The 20,905-nt window shown below is 38.3% G+C and overlaps 1 protein-coding gene across 2 annotated transcripts in view; it reads right to left on the minus strand.

The window, feature by feature from the left end:
- The window catches only part of SNX12 (sorting nexin 12), a 95,390-nt gene that overhangs the window by 42,742 nt on the left and 31,743 nt on the right, over positions 1-20,905 (minus strand). For both annotated transcript variants that reach the window (XM_023634412.2, XM_070258360.1), the window contains exons 5-6: positions 6,847-6,895; positions 4,388-6,391 (exon numbers count right to left, since the gene is read on the minus strand). In XM_023634412.2, the coding sequence (XP_023490180.2) occupies positions 6,372-6,391; positions 6,847-6,895 (69 nt within the window). In that variant the 3' untranslated portion in view covers positions 4,388-6,371. The remainder of the gene's footprint in view (positions 1-4,387; positions 6,392-6,846; positions 6,896-20,905) is intronic.

The following is a 20,905-nucleotide window of genomic DNA, read 5'->3' on the forward strand; positions in this document are numbered from 1 at the left end:
AAGAATTGCCAGAGATCGAAAACCCTAATAGAAATTAAGAATGCCTTTGACAGGCTCATTAGTAGACTGGACACGGCTGAGGAAAGAATCTCTGATCTTGAAGATACATCAACAGAAATGTCCAGAAATGAAAAGCAAAGTGAAAAAGACTTTTAAAAAGGGAACAAAATATCTAAGAACTGTGGGTCAACAAAAAAGTTTAATATATGCATAATGGGAATACCAGAAGGAGAAGAAAGAGAAAAAGGAACAGAAGAAATTTTTCTTATTCTTAATTGATTTAACAGAAAACAGTTTGCTCAAAATAATAATAGCAACAATGTAGGGGCCGGCCCTGTGGCTGAGTGGTTAAGTTCATGCGCTCTGCTGCAGGCGGCCCAGTGTTTCGTCGGTTCGAATCCTGGGCGCGGACATGGCACCGTTCATCGAGTCACGCTGAGGTGGCATCCCATATGCCACAACTAGAAGGACCCACAACTAAGAATATACAACCATGTACCGGGGGGCTTTGGAGAGAAAAAGGAAAAAAATTAAATCTTTAAAAAAAATAGCAGCAATGTATTCAATTATGCATGTTTATATGTGTGTATATTTATATATGCATATAATAAGTGAAATGAATGACAGCAATGATACAAAGGATGGGAGGGAGGAATTAGGATTATTTTGCTACTATAAGGCACTCACTCTACCTGTGAAATGGTATAGTGTTATTTGAAGAGTGGATTTGGATTACCTGTAAATGTATATTGAAAACTCTAGGGCAACCACTAAAAAAATAAATTACAAAAAAGAAGTATAGTCAATATGCTAAGAAAGGAGACAAAATGGAATCATATAAAATGTTCAATTAAAACCACAAAAGGCAGAAAAATAGCGGAAGACAAAAATAGGAACAAAGAACAAGGGCAACAAATAGAAAACACTAATGAATATGGTAAAAACTATCACTTTGAATGTTAATAGTCTAACTGTACCAATTAAAAGATAGAGATGTCAAAGTGGATCAAAAAACAAGACCCAGCTATATGTTGTCTACACGAAACCCACTTTAAGTATAAAGACATATATAGATTAAAAGTAAATGGGTGGACGAAAATATGCCATGATAACACTAATCAAAAGGAAACAGGGCTAGCTATATTAATTTCATACAGAGCAGACTTCAAAGCAACGAAAGTTATCAGGGATAAATAAGAGCACTACATAATGATCAAAGGACCACTTCTCCAAGAAAACATAACAATCCTTAACGTGTACGTGCCTAACAGCAGAGACCCAAATTATGTGAGGCAAACACTAATAGGATTGCAAAGAGAAACAGATGAATCCAGTATCTTAGAGACTTCGACACCCTTCTATCAGAAATGGACAGATCCAGCAGTCAGTAAGGATACAGTTGAACTCAACAACACCATCAATCAACTGGATACAATTGACATCTATGTACTACTTCATCCAACAGTAGCAGAACACACATTCTTTTCAAGCTAATATGGGACACTCACCAGGATAGATCACATTCTGGGCCATAAAACACACCTTAACAATTTAAAGAACAGAATTTAAAAGAATAGAAATCATGCAATTCCTGTGGTCAGACCACAGTGGAATTAAACCAGAAATCAATAACAGAAAGATAACTAGAAAATCCAAAAATATATGGAGATTAAAAAACACACTTATAAATAACAGATGGGTCAAAGAAGAAATATCAAGAGAGATTTTTAAATATTTTGACTAAATGAAAATGAAAACACAACTTATCAAAATTGTGTGGGATACCACAAAAGCAGTGCTTGGAGGGAAATTTATAGCATTGAATGCATGTATCAGCAAAGAAGAATGATCTAAAATCAATTATCTAAGTTTTCACCTTAGGAAATTAGAAAAAGAAGAGCAAATTAAATCCAAACTAAGCAGAAGAAAAGAAGTAATAAGAATTAGAGTAGAAATCAATGAAATTGAAAACAGGAAATGAATAAAGTCAATGAAACCAAACCAAAAGCTGGTTCTTTGAAAAGATTAATATATTGAATCATACAATTGAATTGTACATTTTAAATGAGTGAATTGTGTGGTATGTGAATTATACTTCAAGAAAGCTGTTTTTAAAAGTAAGATCAAAACTATGGAAACAGTAAAAAGATCAGTGGTTACCAGGGGGTAGGGAGGAGAGAGATGAATAGGTGGAGCACAGAGATTTTTAGGATGGCGAAACTATTCTGTATGATACTCTGATAACAGATACATGTCATTATACATTTGTCAAAACCCATAGAATGTATAACACCAAGAGTGAACCCTAACGTAAACTATGGACTTTGGGCGATAATGCTATGTCAATGTAGGTTCATTGATTATAACACATGTACCACTCTGGTGCAGGATGTTAATTGTAGGAGAGGCTGGGCATGTGTGGGGGCAGGAGGTATATATAGGAACTCTCTGTACTTTCAGTTCAGTTGCGCTGTGAATCTAAAACTGCTCTAAAAACTAAAGTCTATTTAGGGGCTGGCCCTGTGGCCGAATGGCTGAGTTCGTGCACTCTGCTTCGGCGGCCCAGGATTTCGGCGGTTTGAATCCTGGGTGTGGACGTCACACCACTCATCAAGCCATGCTGAGGCAGCATCCCACATGCCACAACTAGAAGGATCCACAACTAAGAATATACAACTAAGTACCTGGGGGCTTTGGGGAGAAAAAAGAAAAAATAAAATCTTTAAGAAAAAAAAAAACTAAAGTCTATTTAAAAGGAAATTTTTTTTTTTAAATCAGAGACTCTTCAAACAGAATGTGAAACAACAACAAAAAAAATCCTGTACCTTTAAACTTCCTCTTCCACGGCTCCTTTATAGGCCTAACAAAACTAGACCCATGGGGCCAGCCCCATGGCCGAGTGGTTAAGTTCACACACTCTGCTTCAGCAGCCCAGGGTTTCGCTGGTTCGGATCCTGGGCACGGACATGGCACCGCTCATCAGGCCATGCTGAGGCAGCGTCCCACATGCCACAACCAGAGGCACTCACATCTAGAATATACGACTATGTACTGGGGGAGCTTTGGAGAGAAGAAGAAAAAAAAAAGAAGATTGGCAACAGTTGTTAGCTCAGGTGCCAATCTTTAAAAAAAAAAAAAAACTAGGTCCATAGAAAGTACAGTCTGTGTCCTCCTTTGCTATTCAGACTGAGAAGCCTACCTCCTCCTTAACTTGAATAGGCTGGCCAGAGGGCCTCATTAGGACCTCTGTTTAGGCTCCCTGTGACACTTCAGCTCCAGGCATTCTGCTTCACTCTACCCAGACAAGTGACCTAATGAATTAGATCCAAAAGCTGATCGGCACTGACTATGGAGAAATCTTTACCTTTTATACTCTTACCATCTTCTGTTTTCAATTAGCATGGTCTGTCTACCTGACCTGTCCATCATTTTGCTATCTTCCCCAAAACTCAAGATCCAAGTCAAACAAACAAAAATATTAAAAACACTAATGGTTAATCTAACTAAAAATGCTAATGTTAAAAGCACTATTTTAGAAGGAAAATGTATAGAAGACCTAATTTGTTACAAACCAGGAAATAAAGGAAGTTACCCTCCTTCAAACTGACCTAATTAGCACTCATTGTAGCCTGATCTCCAAGAGGTTCTGACCCTGAAACTTCTTGCTGCAGGCTGCTCGGACAAGAAATAACTGCATACCTACCTGTGAAGAATAATTCATCACATTATTGAACATCCATCTCGGTAACTCGCCCTCCCACTGCCTGATAATAATGACCATATATTGAACTCTAAGTATGTGCCAGGCTTCATGCTATACACTTTATATATTTTTTCACTTAATTCTTACAATAACCATGTAAGTATCATTAATCTATTTGAAAGGTAAAGAAACAGGTTTGGAGAAGGTAAGCAATTTTCCTATGATCACACAGCTAGTAAGTGAAAGAGCCAGATTCATTCTCTCTTAACTATTAAATATTAATCTTTAAAATATGATTATCATCTCTATATAGCTAATATTTCATCAATGACACTGCATTACAATTAAACTTCTATCCATTTTAACTTCAAAGCATACTTGCTTCCTATTTAACCTTGCCTTTATAGATATTTTTATTGCAGTTCAATCTAAGTTTCTTCATTCTTGAAGTCACGTCAGGTCCCAAAAAAGACTTAGTTCTCCCAGTGTTTATATTTCATGAATATCACTCTACTGGACTTATACATAACCCCCAGGGTCCTCTCCCCATGATTTGCTGCTTATGGCCCAGGCCTTAACTTCTCTAGGGTCTAAGATTCATATCTATATTTTTCCCCTTCTTTGCTTTTTTTCTTTCTTGTTCTTTTCTGGAGAACAAGATACTTGTCCATAGGGACTACTCACCTGGCTAGACCAGAATGACACAGACTGCCTCATGAACTGGAATTCTGACAACCCAAGAGCTCAATATCTCAGGTCACAAATGATGAACAGGACTGTACAGGCAATAGCTTTTTTGTGGTCTCTTTTCTGATGGCTGCTAGAATGACAAAAAAAAAGAAATATTACATCTATAAGAGTAACCATTAAACTCTTTCATGTTATTAGAGTAGAAATCAATGTAATAAGTCCCCAGCATGACCATAAATAATTTTTCTGCTGTTATCCACCAATACCAAATAGACAGCATTAATATAAAAACAGCTATAAGGCTCATTGCCAATTAACCAACTCTCCTCCTCCACCCTATTGCCAGCAATTACGCACCTCAGTATCCAATTATTTCACTGTTCTTTCAGTTCATAATAAATGATAGCCAGAACTGAAAATCTACCAGATTACTATCACAGCAGTTAATCTTCTTAAGGTTTTCATAACTGGAGCTCTACGTCTCCAATTCAGTCTCATTTTTGTTTCACATTTTCTCTTCTCCTATGCTTCTAGCTACATATCCTACTTATACAGAGGTACAATCATATCAAACAGAGTCAGGGCATTTGAGATCAAAACCCTCACACTAAAGTAGATCTTACACAGTCTTTTATATATTGTGGGTTGCAGATGGTTCTGGAAAAGAATAGAAAAAGATTATTCCAAAAAGTCAACACATTTTTAAAGCTCCAATTTTCTAATTACAAAAAGACCAAAATTTATCACAGTCTACTGGCCACATTCCTACCAAAATTATGATCTATTGTCAACTTCAGTTCCAATGATGGCATTAATAACATCAAATATACACCAATTTTACATTTGTCATAGTCCAAGTATTCCAAAGCTGTCAAACTGCTTCCCAGTTACCAATACCAGTTCCAAAATTTCCCTAAGATCTAAACAAAATAACTTCAAAAGGTTTCCTTAGTACACCACCTAATTAATATTTTAACTATAATGATTCTGTTATATTCTAGATTCAAACTAATCACATAGATTCCAATATTATCTTCTATTACACCCCTAATTGCACCCTCTGCTTACAAAAAAAAAAGAAAGGACTATCCACCATTTCCTAAAACTTTCTTGCCTTTGGCCTTGCTCATCCATTCAGCCTCTATCTCCTCTCTTTAACTCTGGGTGTCCCAAATTCTGTTTCCCTTGCAAAACTCTTAGTTGGAGGCTGCTCACTTTCTTTTACTCACCCTTTTCCATAAGTCGAGATCAGGTCACCATCTTCTCATATCTTCTTCATTGGATCCTTAAAGTATTATTTTACCATCTTCCCTCAACGGCCCTTCTTTCTTCAAAGTTCACACTACTCACTTTTATCACCCTCTCAAATGTTGAATGTCGACTTCCAGGTCTCTCTCCTACATTCACTGAAGACTTTGGTACCAACTGTTTTCCTTTCCCCTTTTCATCTTGAAAGCCTTCATTATCCCCCCTGATGACCTAATGCATCCAAATTTCACAGCTACTTGACATATCCTATTCTAATTTCTCCATCTCAACTCCAGTTTAATCGTCCATTTCTGTAGTGACACCTGGATAGCTCTACCTCCAAAACCAAACACAGAGTTGTCAACTTAAAAAGCAAACTCACCTGTTATTTTACTCTCCAACGAGCTTATTCAGGAATAACCAAAAGAATTGCAATTTGGGATGTGCATACTATGGTGAACCATAGGCAAATCTGGAGAACAAGAGGGGAGCTTGGTTTTATAGAGCAAAAGGGGGAGAAGGGGGGCCGGCCTGGTGGTGTAGCAGTTAAGTGCGCATGTTCGCTTTGGTGGCCCGGGGTTCGCTGGTTTGGATCCTGGGTGCAGACATGGCACTGCTTGGCAAGCCATGCTGTGGCATGCGTCCCACATATAAAGTAGAGGAAGATGGGCATGGATGTTAGCTCAGGGCCAGTCTTCCTCAGCAAAAAGAGGAGGATTGGCAGCAGATGTTAGCTCAGGGCTAATCTTCCTAAAAAAAATTAAAAAAATAAAAATTAAAAAAAAGGGGGGGGGGAGTAGGGAGCGGCTGTTTAAAACGAAAGTCCATTGGGGGAAAGTTACAGTTCAGGGCAGCAATGGCTTCTTAACAACTGAGCTGCTGTGTCTCATTGGCTGGGCTGTTGCCAGGTGGGAAGAGAAATCTTCCTTCAGTAGTAAAGTAGTTGTACTTCCTGTCAGAGATGCAAGCCCACATCTCCTCTAGTTTGAAGTAATTGAGGATGTATGATACGGTGTGAGAGCTCCCCCTACAGGCCTTCCCAACTCCAACTTAGTTGAGTTACCTTTTGATAACTCAAAACTCATTTTGATAACTCATTTGAGTCCACCGTCAGAACTACTTGTTTTTCTACTTCTCTTACGCCTTACGCTCCTTGAATTTACCCTTCAACTTCCTCAAGGCCTTTAGTTCATCAACCCACTTACCCATTCTCCAAGGCCACCATGTCCCTTTGGGCTTCACTTCCTTCTCCACCTAGGAAAGATTCCATGGACAGTGGGTCTTCAATGACAGTAACCAGCACTCTCAATTCTCCTATCCCCTTGATTTACCACCATACATATTCTGCCAATCTCCACCCACAAATCAACTCCACTATTTATATTTTCCATTCCTGTTTATAGATTACAAAGTACTACAGTCATGTATTGCTTAGTGACAGACATACGTTCTGAGAAATACGTCATTAGGTAATTTCATTGTTGTGCGAACATCATAGAGTATACTGAAGGGGACCAAAATTTGCCATCCCAAAATATGTCTCTTTAACATGAAGATTATTTTAGGTGGATTATTTTTAAGAAACAAAAGACTCAGAAACTTTTTCTTGCTGCCTCCCCCTTGATTGCCAAACAGAATTCAGATAAAAAATTTGTCTCAGGAAGCAAGCTATCACCTTAGCATAATGTGAACTAGGTGGTAGACAGGGAGGAACCTAGAAAAGCCTGTTTGTTGGGCTCCCCTCTGTGTTCTTCTCTTTCCGTGTAGACAAACAAACACTTGCTTTCTAAACATTTGCTCCTTTTCACCTTCCTGTGAATTGTATTCCTTCCCTTTGAAGTCCCTGACTCTCCCCACCCCCAACATCTTCTTTTCTCTTTAGCTAAGGATGGTATTTAAGCTGAGGGCTTCAGCCATTTTGATGAGTTACTTGGTTTTCCTGGCTTTCTCCCATGTATATATGTTATATTAAACTTGTTTGTTTTTCTCCTGTTAATCTGTCTCATGTCAATTTGGTTCTTACACCAGCCAGAAGAACCTAGAAGGATAGAGGAAAATTTCTTTCTCCCCTACAGTACTTACACAAACCAAGATGGTATAACCTACTACATCCTAGGCTATATGGTACTAATTTTATGGGACCACCATCATATACGTGGTCCATCGTTGACCAAAATGTTGTTAGGTAGTGCATGACTATAATGTGTAAAATTTTGTACTCCTGACCACCAGTTTTCCCTGCACCCAACTGATCTTCCACTGCTATCAGAATGATCTTTTAAAACATAAATTAGGCAGGACTTCAGGAATGGCAGAGTGAGGGGCTCAGCAAATGCTTTCCCTGAAAAAACAATGGTATAGGCTGGGAAGATGGTGGCATAGGAGAACTCTGAACTCACCTCTTCCCACAGACACAACAAATTTACAACTATCCTTGGAACAATTACCCCTAAGAGAGAACCAGAAACTGGATAAAAGGAACCCCACAACAAGGAACAGTGCTGACTACGGTGGAAGAGGCAGAAATACCTTTCTGGAGAGGGAAAAAGCCACATTATAGCCATGGCACTTTACGGCTGAGAGAAATCTTAAACCACATACAGGGGATCTGCCCCACCTTCCAGTGCCTGAAACAATTGTGTGCTGCCACGCCCAGGGCTGGCCCCACCCAGCTGCACTCCTGAGACAGCTGACAACAGCCTTGCAGGCTAGAGGCCTACAGCAATTGTGAGCCCCTGAGCCTACCAACCAGCCACACTGTGGGCCTACTTACTTAACAGAAAAACTGCAGCAGGAATGTGCTATTAGACCTTGCAACCAACTGTGCTGGGGCTCCCCCTGCCCAATAAAGTGACTGAAGGGACTGCAGCAGCCACACATAGCTGAGCATTACAACCAGCTAGCCAGGGGTACAGCCTAGCCTTCCCACGCACATGCAGTCAGAGCAACCCCACCACGACAGAAGGACCCATGTAGCCCACACAGGGGACACTCCTGGAACATTTGGAACTGGCGACAAGAGAGAAGCACAGTGCTGGACCTCATAAGGCATCTCTTACATAAGGCCACTCCTCCAAGATTGGGAGACATAGCTTATCTACCTAAAACACAGATATAAGCACAGAGGAAGGCAAAATGGGGAGACAAAGGAATATGTTCCAAATAAGGGAACAGGAAAAATCCTCAGAAAAAGAACTAAATGAAACAGAGATAAACAATCTACTTGATAAAGAGTACAAACTAATAGTCATAAGGATGCTCACTGATCTTGGGAGAAGAATGGATGAACTCAGTGAGAATTTCAAAAAAGAATTGGGAAATATATAAAAGAATCAATCAGAAATAAAGAATACAATAATGGAAATGTAAAATTCACTAGAGGGAACAAATAGAAGAGTGGATGATACCAGAGAACAGATCAGCAAGCTGGACTAAAGACAAGAGGAAATCAACCAAGCTGAACAGAAAAAAGAAAATTAAAAAGAATGAGGACAGTCTAAGGGACCTCTGAGACAATATCAAGCACATTAACATACATATTATAGGTGTCTCAGAAGAAGAAGAGGGAGACAAAGGGGCAGAGAATCTATTCAAAGATATAATAGCTGAAAACTTTCCTAACCTAAGGAAGGAAACAGACATCCAGGTAATGGAAGCACAGAGAGCACCAAAGAAGATGAACCCAAAGAGACCCACAACAAGACACAATATAATTAAAATGTCAAGAACTAAAGATAAAGAGAGAATCCTAAAAACTGCAAAAGAAAGACAATAAGTTACATACAAAGGAAATGCCATAAGGCTATCAGCTGACTTCTCAGCAGAAACCTTACAGACTAGAAGGGAGTGGCATGATTTATTTAAAGTGCTGAAAGGAAAAAACCTACAGCCAAGAATACTCTACCAGCAAGGTTATTGTTAAATGGAAGGAGCAATAAAGAGTTTTCAAGGGAAGCAAAAACAAAGGAGTTTATCACCAAGAAACCAGCCTACAAGAAATGCTAAAGAGACTTATTTAAGTGGAAAAGAAAAGACTACAAATAGGAATAAGAAAATTATCCAAAAAAATAAAATAAAATTACTGGTTAAGGCAAATATACAGTAGAGGTAGCAGATCAACCACCTATGAAGTTAATATGAAGGTCAAAGGACAAAAGTACTAAAATATTCTATTTCCATGATAAGAGATTAACAGATACACACACACAAAAAAAGAGGTTAAATATGATACAAAAGACATCAAATGTGGGGGGGGGGTGGTAAAAGAGTAGAGCTTTTAGCAAGAGGTCAAACTTAAGAGACCATCAACTTAATATAGGTTACTATATATGTAGGCTAATATTTATGAACCTCATGGTAATCACAAACCAGAAACTTATAATAAATACACAAAAAATTATGAGAAAGGAACCCAAACATAATACTAAAGAAAGCCATAAAACCATAAGGGAAGAGAGCAAGAGAAGAAGAAAGGAATGAGAAGAACTACTAAAACACCCAGAAAAAAAAGTAACAAAATGGCAATAAGTACATACTTATCAATAGCTACTTTAAATGTCAATGGACTAAACACTCCAGTTAAAAGGCATAGGGTGGCTAATTGGATTGAAAAAACAAGACCCATATATATGCTGCATACAAGAGACACACTTCAGATCTAAAGACACTCACAAACTGAAAGTGAAGACATGGAAAAAGATACTCCATGCAAATGGCAATTAAAAGAAAGCTGGGGTAGCAATACTTATATCAGACAAAATAGACTTTAAAACAGAAACTGTAACAAGAGACAAAGAAAGGCTCTACATAATGATAAAGGGAACAATCCAGCGAGAGGATATGACACTTGTAAATATCTATGCACCCAACATAGGAGCACCTAAATATATAAAGCAATTATTAACAGACATAAAAGAAGAAATAGACAGTCACAAAATAATAGTAGGAGACTTTAACACTCTGCTTACATCAATGGATAGATCATCCAAACAGAAGATCAACAAGGGAACACTGGCCTTAAACGACACATTAGACCAGATGGACTTAGTCGATATATACAGAACATGCCACCCAAAAACCACAGAATACACATTCTCTTCTAATGTACATGGAACATTCTCCAGGATTGGTCACATATTGGGCCACAAAACAAATCTCAATAAATTTAAGAAGATTGAAATGTACTAAGTATCTTTTCTGACCACAATAGTATTAAACTAGATATCAACTACAGGAAAAAAAAAGTGTAAAAGCCACAAATATGTGGAGATTAAACAAAATGCTACTGAACAACGATTGGGTCAATGAAGAAATCAAAGAAGAAATTAAAAAATCCCTGGAGACAAATGAACATGAAATACAATATACCCAAATTTATGGGATACAGTAAAAGCAGTTCTAAGAGGGAAGTTTATAGCAATACAGGCCTACCACAACAACCAAGAAAAACCTCAAATAAACAATCTAACAGAGTAGCTAAAGGAACTAGAAAAGAATAACAGAGCCCAAAATCAGTAGAAGGAAGGAAATAATAAAAATCAGTGTCGAAATAAATGAAATAGAGACTAAAAAAACAATAGAGAAAGTCAATGAAACAAAGAGCTGGTTCTTCGAAAAAAACAAAATTAACAAACATCTAGCTACACTCACAAAGAAAAAAAGAGAGAAAGGTCAAACAAATAAAATCAGAAATGAAAGGGGAGAAATTACAATGGACACCTCAGAAACACAAAAGATTATAAGAGATTTCTATGAAAAGCTATGCACCAACAAATAGGATAATCTAGAAGAAATGGATAAATTCTTAAAATCATACAACCTCCAAAACTAAGTCAAGAAAAAATAGAGCATCTTAATAGACCAATCACTAGTAAGGATATTGAAACAGTAATCAAAAAACAAAAGTCCATCCCAATCAGAATCCCAACGACATTCTTTACAGAAATTGAACAAAGAATCCTAAAATTCATATGGGGCAACAAAAGACCCCGAACTGCTAAAGCAATCCTGAGAAAGAAGAACAAAGCTGGAGGCATCACAATCCCTGACTTCAAAGCATACTACAAAGCTACAGTAATCAAAACAGCATGGCACTGGTACAAAAACAGGTGCACAGATCAATGGAACAGAATTGAAAGCCCAGAAATAAAACCACACATCTATGGACAGCTAATCTTCGACAAAGGAGCTGAGGGCCTACAACGGAGAAAAGAAAGTCTCTTCAACAAATGGTGCTGGGAAAACTGGACAGCCACATGTAAAAGAATGAAAATCGACCATTCTTTTTCACCATTCACAAAAATAAACTCAAAATGGATCAAAGACCTAAAGATTAGGCCTGAAACAATAAGTCTTCTAGAAGAGAATATAGGCAGTACACTCTTGGACATCAGTTTCAAAACAATCTTTTCAGACACCATAACTCCTCAGACGAGGGAAACAATAGAAAGAATAAACAAATGGGACTTCATCAGACTAAAGAGCTTCTTCAAGGCAAGGGAAAACAGGATTGAAACAAAAAAACAGCCCACTAATTGGGAAAAAATATTTACAAGTTATTTATCTGACAAAGGGTTAATCTCCATAATATGTAAAGAACTCACACAGCTCAACAATGAAAAATCAAACAACCCGATCAAAAACTGGGCAGGGGACATGAACAGACATTTCTCTAAAGAAGATAGACGGATGGCCAATAGACACATGAAAAGATGCTCATCATCACTAATCATCAGGGAAATGCAAATCAAAACTACACTAAGATATCATCTTACACCTGTTAGAATGGCAAAAATATCCAAAACCAAGAGTGACAAACGTTGGAGAGGTTGTGGAGAAAAAGGAACCCTCATACACTGCTGGTGGGAATGCAAACTGGTGCAGCCACTGTGGAAAACAGTATGGAGATTTCTCAAAAAGTTAAAAATAGAAATACCTTATGACCCAGCCATCCCACTACTGGGTATCTATCCTCAGAACCTGAAATCAACAATTCCCAAAGTCCCATGCACCCCTATGTTCATCGCAGCATTATTTACAATAGCCAAGATGTGGAAGCAACCTAAGTGCCCATCAACTGATGACTGGATAAAGAAGATATGGTATATGTATACAATGGAATACTACTCAGCCATAGAAAAGGATAAAATCGTCCCATTCACAACAACATGGATGGACCTTGAGGGTATTATGTTAAGTGAAATAAGCCAGACAGAGAAAGACGAGCTCTGTATGACTCCACTCATAGGTGGAAGTTAAACATAGAGACAAAGAAAACTGATTGGTGGTTACCAGGGGAATGGGGGTGCGGGGGGACAGCACAAAGGGTGAAGTGGTGTACCTACAACATGACTAACAATAATGTACAACTGAAATCTCACAAGTTTGTAAACTATCATAATCTTAAAAAAAAGAAAAAAAAAAACTTGACATTTCAAAAGAAAAAAACTGGGGCTGGCCCGGTGGCACAGCAGTTAAGTTTGCACATTCCACTTCTCGGCGGCCCGGGGTTCACCAGTTCGAAACCCGGGTGCAGACATGGCACTGCTTCACAAAAGCCGTGCTGTGGTAGGCGTCCCACATATAAAGTAGAGGAAGATGGGCATGGATGTTAGCTCAGGGCCAGTCTTCCTCAGCAAAAAGAGGAGGATTGGCAGTAGTTAGCTCAGGGCTAATCTTCCTGAAAAAAAAGACAAAAAGAAAACAAAAAAAGTCCAGGGCCAGATGACTTCCTTGGTGAACTTTACCAAACATTCAAAGAAGACTAAATACCTATCCTTCTCAAACTCTTCCAAAAAATTGAAGAGAAGGAGATGCTTCCTAACTCATTCTATGAGGCCAACATTACCTTGATACCAAAACCAGACAAGGACAACACAAAAAAAGAAAACTACAGGTCAATATCACTGATGAACATCCATGCAAAAATCATCAACAAAATACTAGCAAATCAAATACAACAACACATTAAAAAGATCACACACCATGATCAAGTGGGGTTTATTCCAGGGATGCAGGGATGGTTCAACATCCACAAATCAATCAACGTGTTATACTACATTAACAAAATGAAGAATAAAAATCACGTGATCATCTCAATAGATGCAGAGAAAGCATTTAACAAGATATAGCATCTAATTTTGATAAAAACTCTGAATAAAATGGGTACAGAAGGAAAGTACCTCAACATAATAAAGGCCATTTACGACAAACCCAAAGCTAACATCATACTCAACAGTGAAAAACTGAAAGCCATCCCTCTAAGAACAGGAACACGACAAGGATGCCCACTTTTGTCAATCTTATTTAACATAGTATTGGGAGTCCTAGCAAGAACAATCAGGCAAGAAAAAGAAATAAAAAGAATCCAAATTGGAAAGGAAGAAGCGAAACTGTCATTATAGGCAGATTACATGATTTTTATATATAGAGAGCCATAAAGCATCCACCAAAAAACTTTTAGAAATAATAAATGAATATAGTAAAGTTGCAAGGTACAAAATCAACATACAAAAATCAGTTGCGTTTCTATACACTAACAATGAAGTATCAAGAGAAATTAAGAATACAATCCCATCTACAATTGCAACAAAATGAATAAAATACATAGGAATAAATATAACCAAAGAAGTGAAAGACCTGTACACTGAAAACTATAAAACATCGTTGAAGGAAATTGAAGAAGATACCAAGAAATGGAAAGATATTCTGCGCTCTTGGACTAGAAGAATTAACATAGCTAAAATGTCCATACTTCCTAAAGCAATCTACAGATTCAATGAAATCCCTATCAGGGTTCCAATGACATTTTTCACAGAAATAGAAGAATTCCAAAATTTATATGGAACAACAAAAGACCCCAAATAGCCAAAGCAATCTTGAGAAAAAAGAACAAAGCTGGAGGTATCACACTCCCTGATTTCAACATATACTAAAAAGCTATAGTAATCACAACAGCATGGTACTGGCACAAAAACAGACACACAGATCAATGGAACAGAATCAAGAGGCCAGAAATAAACCCACACATCTATGGACAGCTAATTTTCGACAAGGGAGCTAAGAACATACAATGGAGAAAGGAAAGTCTCTTCAACAAACAGTGTTGGGAAAACTGGACAGTCACATGCAAAAGAACAAAAGTAGACCAGTACCTTACACCATACACAAAAATTAACTGAAAATCGATTGAAGACTTGAATGTAAGACCTGAAACCATAAAACTTCTGGAAGAAAACAGAGGCAGTATGCTCTTTGACATCGGCCTTAGCAGCATATTTTCAAATAGTACGTCTGACCAGGCAAGGGAAACAATGGAAAAAATAAACAAATAGTATTATATCAAACTAAAAAGCTTCTACACAGCAAAGGCAACCATCAACAAAATGAAAAGACAACCTATCAATTGGGAGAAGACATTTGCAAACCATATATCTGATAGGGGTTAATATCCAAAATATATAAAGAACTCATACATCTCAACAACAACAAAAAAACCAAATCAAAAAATGGGCAAAAGATATGAACAGACATTTTTCCAAAGAATATATACAGATCACCAACAGGCACATGAAAAGATGTTCAACATCACTAATCATTTGGGAAATACAAATCAAAACTACAATGAGATATCACTTCACACCTGTCAGGATGGCTATAATTAAAAAGACCAGAAACAAGTGTTGGAGAAGATGTGAAGAAAAGGGAACTCTCATACACTGCTGGGGGGAATGCAAAGTGGTGTAGCCACTATGGAAAACAGTATGCAGATTCCTCAAAAAATTAAGAAAAGAACTACCATATGATCCAGCCATTCTACTGCTGGGTATTTATCCCAAGAACATGAAAACATGAATGCATAAAGATTTATGCACCCTGTGTTCGTTGCAGCCTTATTCACAATAGCTAAGACATGGAAACAACCTATGTGCCCATCAAGGGATGAACAGATAAAGACATAGATACAGAGATTAGATTGGTGGTTACCAGAGGGGAAGGGAGGAGGGAGGAGGGCAAAAAAGGTGGTGACTGGGCACATGTGTATGATGATGGATGGTAATTAGTCTTTGGGTAGTGAACAGGATATAGTCTACACTAAAATCGAAATATAATGATGTACACCTGATATTTATATAATATTATAAACCAATGTTACCTCAATAAAAAAAATTGGTATAACTGTACAAAATTGTCAAACACAACCATTTCAGGACTCTGGATGTAGACCAAAATGAAACAAGAAATTAAGAAGTGTCTAAGAGGGGCCAGCTCTGTGGCCGAGTGGTTAAGTTCGCGCACTCTGCTGCAGCGGCCCAGGGTTTGGATCCTGGGCACGGACACGGCACCACTCATCAGGCTACGTTGAGGCAGCGTCCCACATCCCACAACTAGAAGGACCTGCAACTAAGATATACAACTATGTACAGGGGCGTTTGGGAAGATAAAGTAGAAAAAAAAAAAAAGGAAGATTGGCAACAGTTGTTAGCTCAGGTGCCAATCTTTAAAAAAAAAAAAAAGAAGTGTCTAAGAAAACCTATTGAATCTTGTGTAAGAACAGTGGAAGTCCATGGTGTTTTAGCCTGAGGCTGTTCACATCCCCCGACTCCCAGCCCCGTTGGAGCTGATTTTACAAGGGCAGGGCAAAGCAAGCCATAAAAACCAACAACTTGGCTGGTGGAGAGGAATTGCTTGTTTAGGAATAAGCACAAAAAAAAGTCCTATGCCCAGGGGTGTCAAAAACAATAGCAAACTCCTTAGGTCAGGGAACACCAATATCACAGTTACCTGAGGTCACAATACTGGTTGGGGTAAGCAACGGAACAGCAGGCCTGCCAAAAAGTTTAGCAGAGAGACCCAGAAAAGGCATCCCTAGTGGAACTTGAAAAGTTCCCTCATCTCCCTGGTGGTCTAGAAGGCTATGTGTATGTGCAAGGTTGCACTCAAGCTCACAGTAGTGGAAAGGGCCCTAGTTATCTACATTTCCCTGGCTGAATGTGAAGCCTTGCACAGGCACAGAGGAAACATGAGGAGCCCCAGCAAAAAGTAAAAACCAGGGAAGACTTGTAAACTCCCTGAACTTCGAATATGCTTCCCAATCCACACACAATTCCATTAACAAAGTGTGGAAGACCATACTGGCCCAAGGCATTCAAGGATAATCTCTAACAAACCATTGGCTGACCACTAAGCTATCCTGATCTTGGTATGACACCTCGGAAGCAGGCTTATAAATAAAAAGAATTTTTTATAAAACTGAGCAGGAACATCAACAGGCTACACACAGAAGAGGAGACAGGATCCAAAGAATTAGTCCAGGCAAGTCACTAAACAAATAAAAAAAAGAAACAAGACCACAACAACCTCTAGTGGGGTAGAGATAAGAACCTGAGCTTAACCTTTTGAGCAACAGCTGACTGTTTTCCAAAGTGGCTACATCCACTAGGATGGCTATGATCAAAAAGGTGAAAAATAAACAAGTGTTGGCAAGGATATGGAGAAAATTAGAACTCTTATACACTGCTGGTGGGAATGTAAAGTGGTGCGGCTGCTTTGGAAAACAGTGTGACAATTCCTCAAAAGGTTAAAAATAGAGTTACTGTTACCCAACCAGGTTCATTTTGCCGACTGCACGATTATGTCAATCACTAAGATGATGAGTTTTCAAAGAGAAAGGATTTAATCACAAGGCAGCCAAGTGAGGAGGTGGGAGAACCAATCTTAAATCCACCTCCCTGAAAAATAGGGATTAGGGATATTTATGAGATAAGGCGGCAGGGTGCTCTGAAGTGGGAATAGATAATTGGAGGCAAGAAGTGAGGTAATTGATGATCTGTGTAAGCGTAGTCAAATGTCATGGCTCCTCGTAGGACACATGTTCACAAAATGGCAGCATTACCATGATCTGATGGTGGAGTTTTCAGTTCCCTGATGTCAAAGGGTCACTTATAGGTCATTCAGCACAGGCCTGGTTGATGAGTTAGTGGTCTCAACCAGCCTGAACTGGACAAGGAGTCAACTCTCAGTTCCTGAAAAACTTAAGCACCCAGGCATCAGAGATGTTATTTATAGAGTGGGCTTTAGGAATGCATTATCTACCTACTTTTGCAAATAGACAACTAACTGAGTATAGTTAAAGCAAGTTGGCCTCTGGTTTCATTATCTACAATAGGACTCAAAAAGTGGAAACAACCCAAAATGTCCATCAACTAATGAATGGATGAACAAAATATGGTATATTCATACAATAGAATACTATGCAGACATAAAAAGAATGAAGTAAGTACTGATACATGCTACAACATGAATGAACGTTGAAAAAACTATGCTAAGTTTAAAAAAGCCAGACCAAAAGGCCACATATTGTTTGATTCCATTCATACGAAATGTCCAGAGTGAACAAATCCAGAGACAGAAAGTAGATTATTGGTTGCCAGGGGCTGGGAGAAGGGGGAAAATGGGAAGTGACTGCTAACCCATACAGAGTTTCTTTTTGGCATGATGAAAATGTTCTGGAATTAGATAGTAATGATGGTTGCACAACCTCGTGAATATACTAAAAACCACTGAGTTATATACTTTAAAATGGTGAATTTTATGGTATGTGAATTATATCTCAATTAAAAAAGAAAAACTAATGCTAAGTGAAAGCAGCCAAACACAAAAGGCTATATAGATTCCATTGACATGAAATCTCTAGAAAAGGCAAATCTATAGAAACAGAAAGCAGATTAGTGGTTGCCTGTGGCTAGGGATGGGAAAGGGGATTGACCGAAAAAGGGTACAGGAGATTTTACAGTCTGATGAAAATGTTCTAAAATTGGATTGTGATCATGGTTGCACAACTACATACATTTACTAAAAATCATTGAATTGTATACTTTAAATAGGTAAATTTTATGCTATGTAAATTATGCCTCAATAAAACTGTTGTTAAAACAGAAAATATAAATAAACTAAGGTCCCTTAAAGAAGTGGCAGGTCTGGAGCAGGAAATATAAAAGCTTTGTGCCAGAAATCAAGCAAGCCATGAAACCCTATTGAATAGTTTCAGGGGGATATGGGAGGCAACACTCTGGTAAAAGATGGGACAATTTGAGCACTAACAAGAATAATGAATGCAATCAATTGAAACCCATTGAATACATCAAAAAACAAAACACAAGTTCATATTAAAAGAAAACAAACACATACAACCCATTGTACATCATTGAAAGTAAGTAACTAGGGCACCAACTCTTTATTCTGAAAATTGGCAATCAAGTCCAAGATCAAAAGTTAAGCATCTCTCTTGCCTTCCCTGTACAGGTACCCCATACCCCTAGCTGATGTGGGAAAGTTTACTTTCAGAAGAATTCTAGCTAATTAGAGTAGAAGATAAAATTAGGAAATCACCACTTTGAAACTCCTAGTGAAATAGTTAATTCTGCCAATGATCATCAGTGAATGAAAGGTTGATAGGAAACATCATAATGAAGGAATCAGGCTATTACCGTTCATTAAAGGTGGAATAGACATGTGCCTCCAGACATGATTCAAAGTGAATTACACAGCAACCCCTGTGAAATATTCTTGACCAAAAAAGAAAAAAATACAATCACAAAAGAATTAAACATTTACCTTGATAATCATGTACAAACTGTATTTTAGGATACCAAATAGGCCTAGTAGGTAAGGGGAAATTCTTTACAAAAGAATTCCAGCTAATAGATACAGAAGGAATGACAGAACCAGAAAAAAATCACCAGTTTGTAACCCCTTATGAACTGATTCAGATAATGATCATCAACAGATACTAAAAGCAATAGGAGAAAGACAAATGAGGACTTTACAATAGAAGGAGCAAGCTGTCACGAATCTACACTCACGGTTCAATCATAGCATCACTAAAAGGATAACAACCAGACATTGGAATAGCGTGTGTGAAGGTTTGGATTCAAGAGGAAGAGAGCATGGCATTCTCCAAGAATGGAAAACAGAGTTTAGAATGACTGAGATACAGAGTTTGAAATGGGGAGTTTTGATAAATGAAGCTGAAGTCGGAGAAAGATGTAGCGCCTTGTAAGCTACTCAAAGAATTTTGGACTTTCTCTTAAGAGGACTAGGAAGTCACTGAAGCGTTGTGTTTTAGAAAGTGTTCTCTAGCTGTGGCGTAGGGAATGATTTGGAGGTAGGAAAGAATAGGGGCAGGTAGATTAATTAGGAGACAATTGAAATAGTTCAGGTGAGAGGTTATAGTTGTCTGGACCAGGGTAGTGGCAGCAGGAACAGAGAGAAGTATATGGATTCAAAGGATATTTAGAAAATAGACCTGAAAGGATATTGTGGTAGAATAACTAGAGGGAGGACGGTATGAAGGTTTCAGGCTTGGGCAACTGAATTGATGGTGGTGCCATTCACTCTCTAAAGAACACAAGAGGAGGAACAGGTTTAGATAGAGAGGGGAAGAATGAGCTCAGTATGGGAAATGGTGAATTTGAGATGCCTATCCACATAGGCAGGTGGATACACAGGGTCTGAGGCTCAGGAAAGAGGACTGGGTTGGAGATACATTTGTGTGAAGTGAGTGTATAGTAAGCAGTTGAAGCCACGAGAATGGATAAGATTAGCCCAATAAAAAAACAACAAAACACAACACATGTCCCCATAGCCCATATCTTCCACTCCTAGCAATTCCAGGCCAGTGGCAGAAGAGAAGCCAGATCAGTGAATTGAAGAGTAGGAAGTGAGGGAAAAAAAGGTGAATGAAGGGGAAGAAGGAGAGATGACAGGAACTAAAGGGGAATATGAACTTTTATACCATTCATCCATGTTGTCCAATTAACCCTTTAATTGTCCTAAGTTATAATATATATAGTATTGTCTTCTTCAAGAATGCCTCACATGCATGTCTAGTCTTCCCAGTAAAACTATAAGCTCCTCATGGAGTCTTTAAAAAAATATTTCTTTGGAGAACTGTTCAGTGGTTACTAGGGGAAGGGGGGTGAGGGGAGGGCACAGGGGGTGAAGGGGAGCATTTATATGGTGACAGACAAGAAATAATGTACAACTGAAATTTCAGAATGATGCAAACTATTATGAACTCAATTAAAAAATAAATATTTCTTTGTATTCCCCACTATACGTACAGAAGTCAAAGAGCTGTTTAAGATCAGGAGGCTTAGTTGTTGACTACAAAAGAACGACCTCCTAGGTAAGCAATATCTTTGTGGCATCACAGTGGTCAAGGATATGGTGCTCAGCAAGCCAAATTAGCCAGTTTCACAATTA

Source organism: Equus caballus, chromosome X, assembly GCF_041296265.1.
Source record: "Equus caballus isolate H_3958 breed thoroughbred chromosome X, TB-T2T, whole genome shotgun sequence".
In the NCBI taxonomy this organism is placed as follows: Eukaryota; Metazoa; Chordata; class Mammalia; order Perissodactyla; family Equidae; genus Equus; species Equus caballus.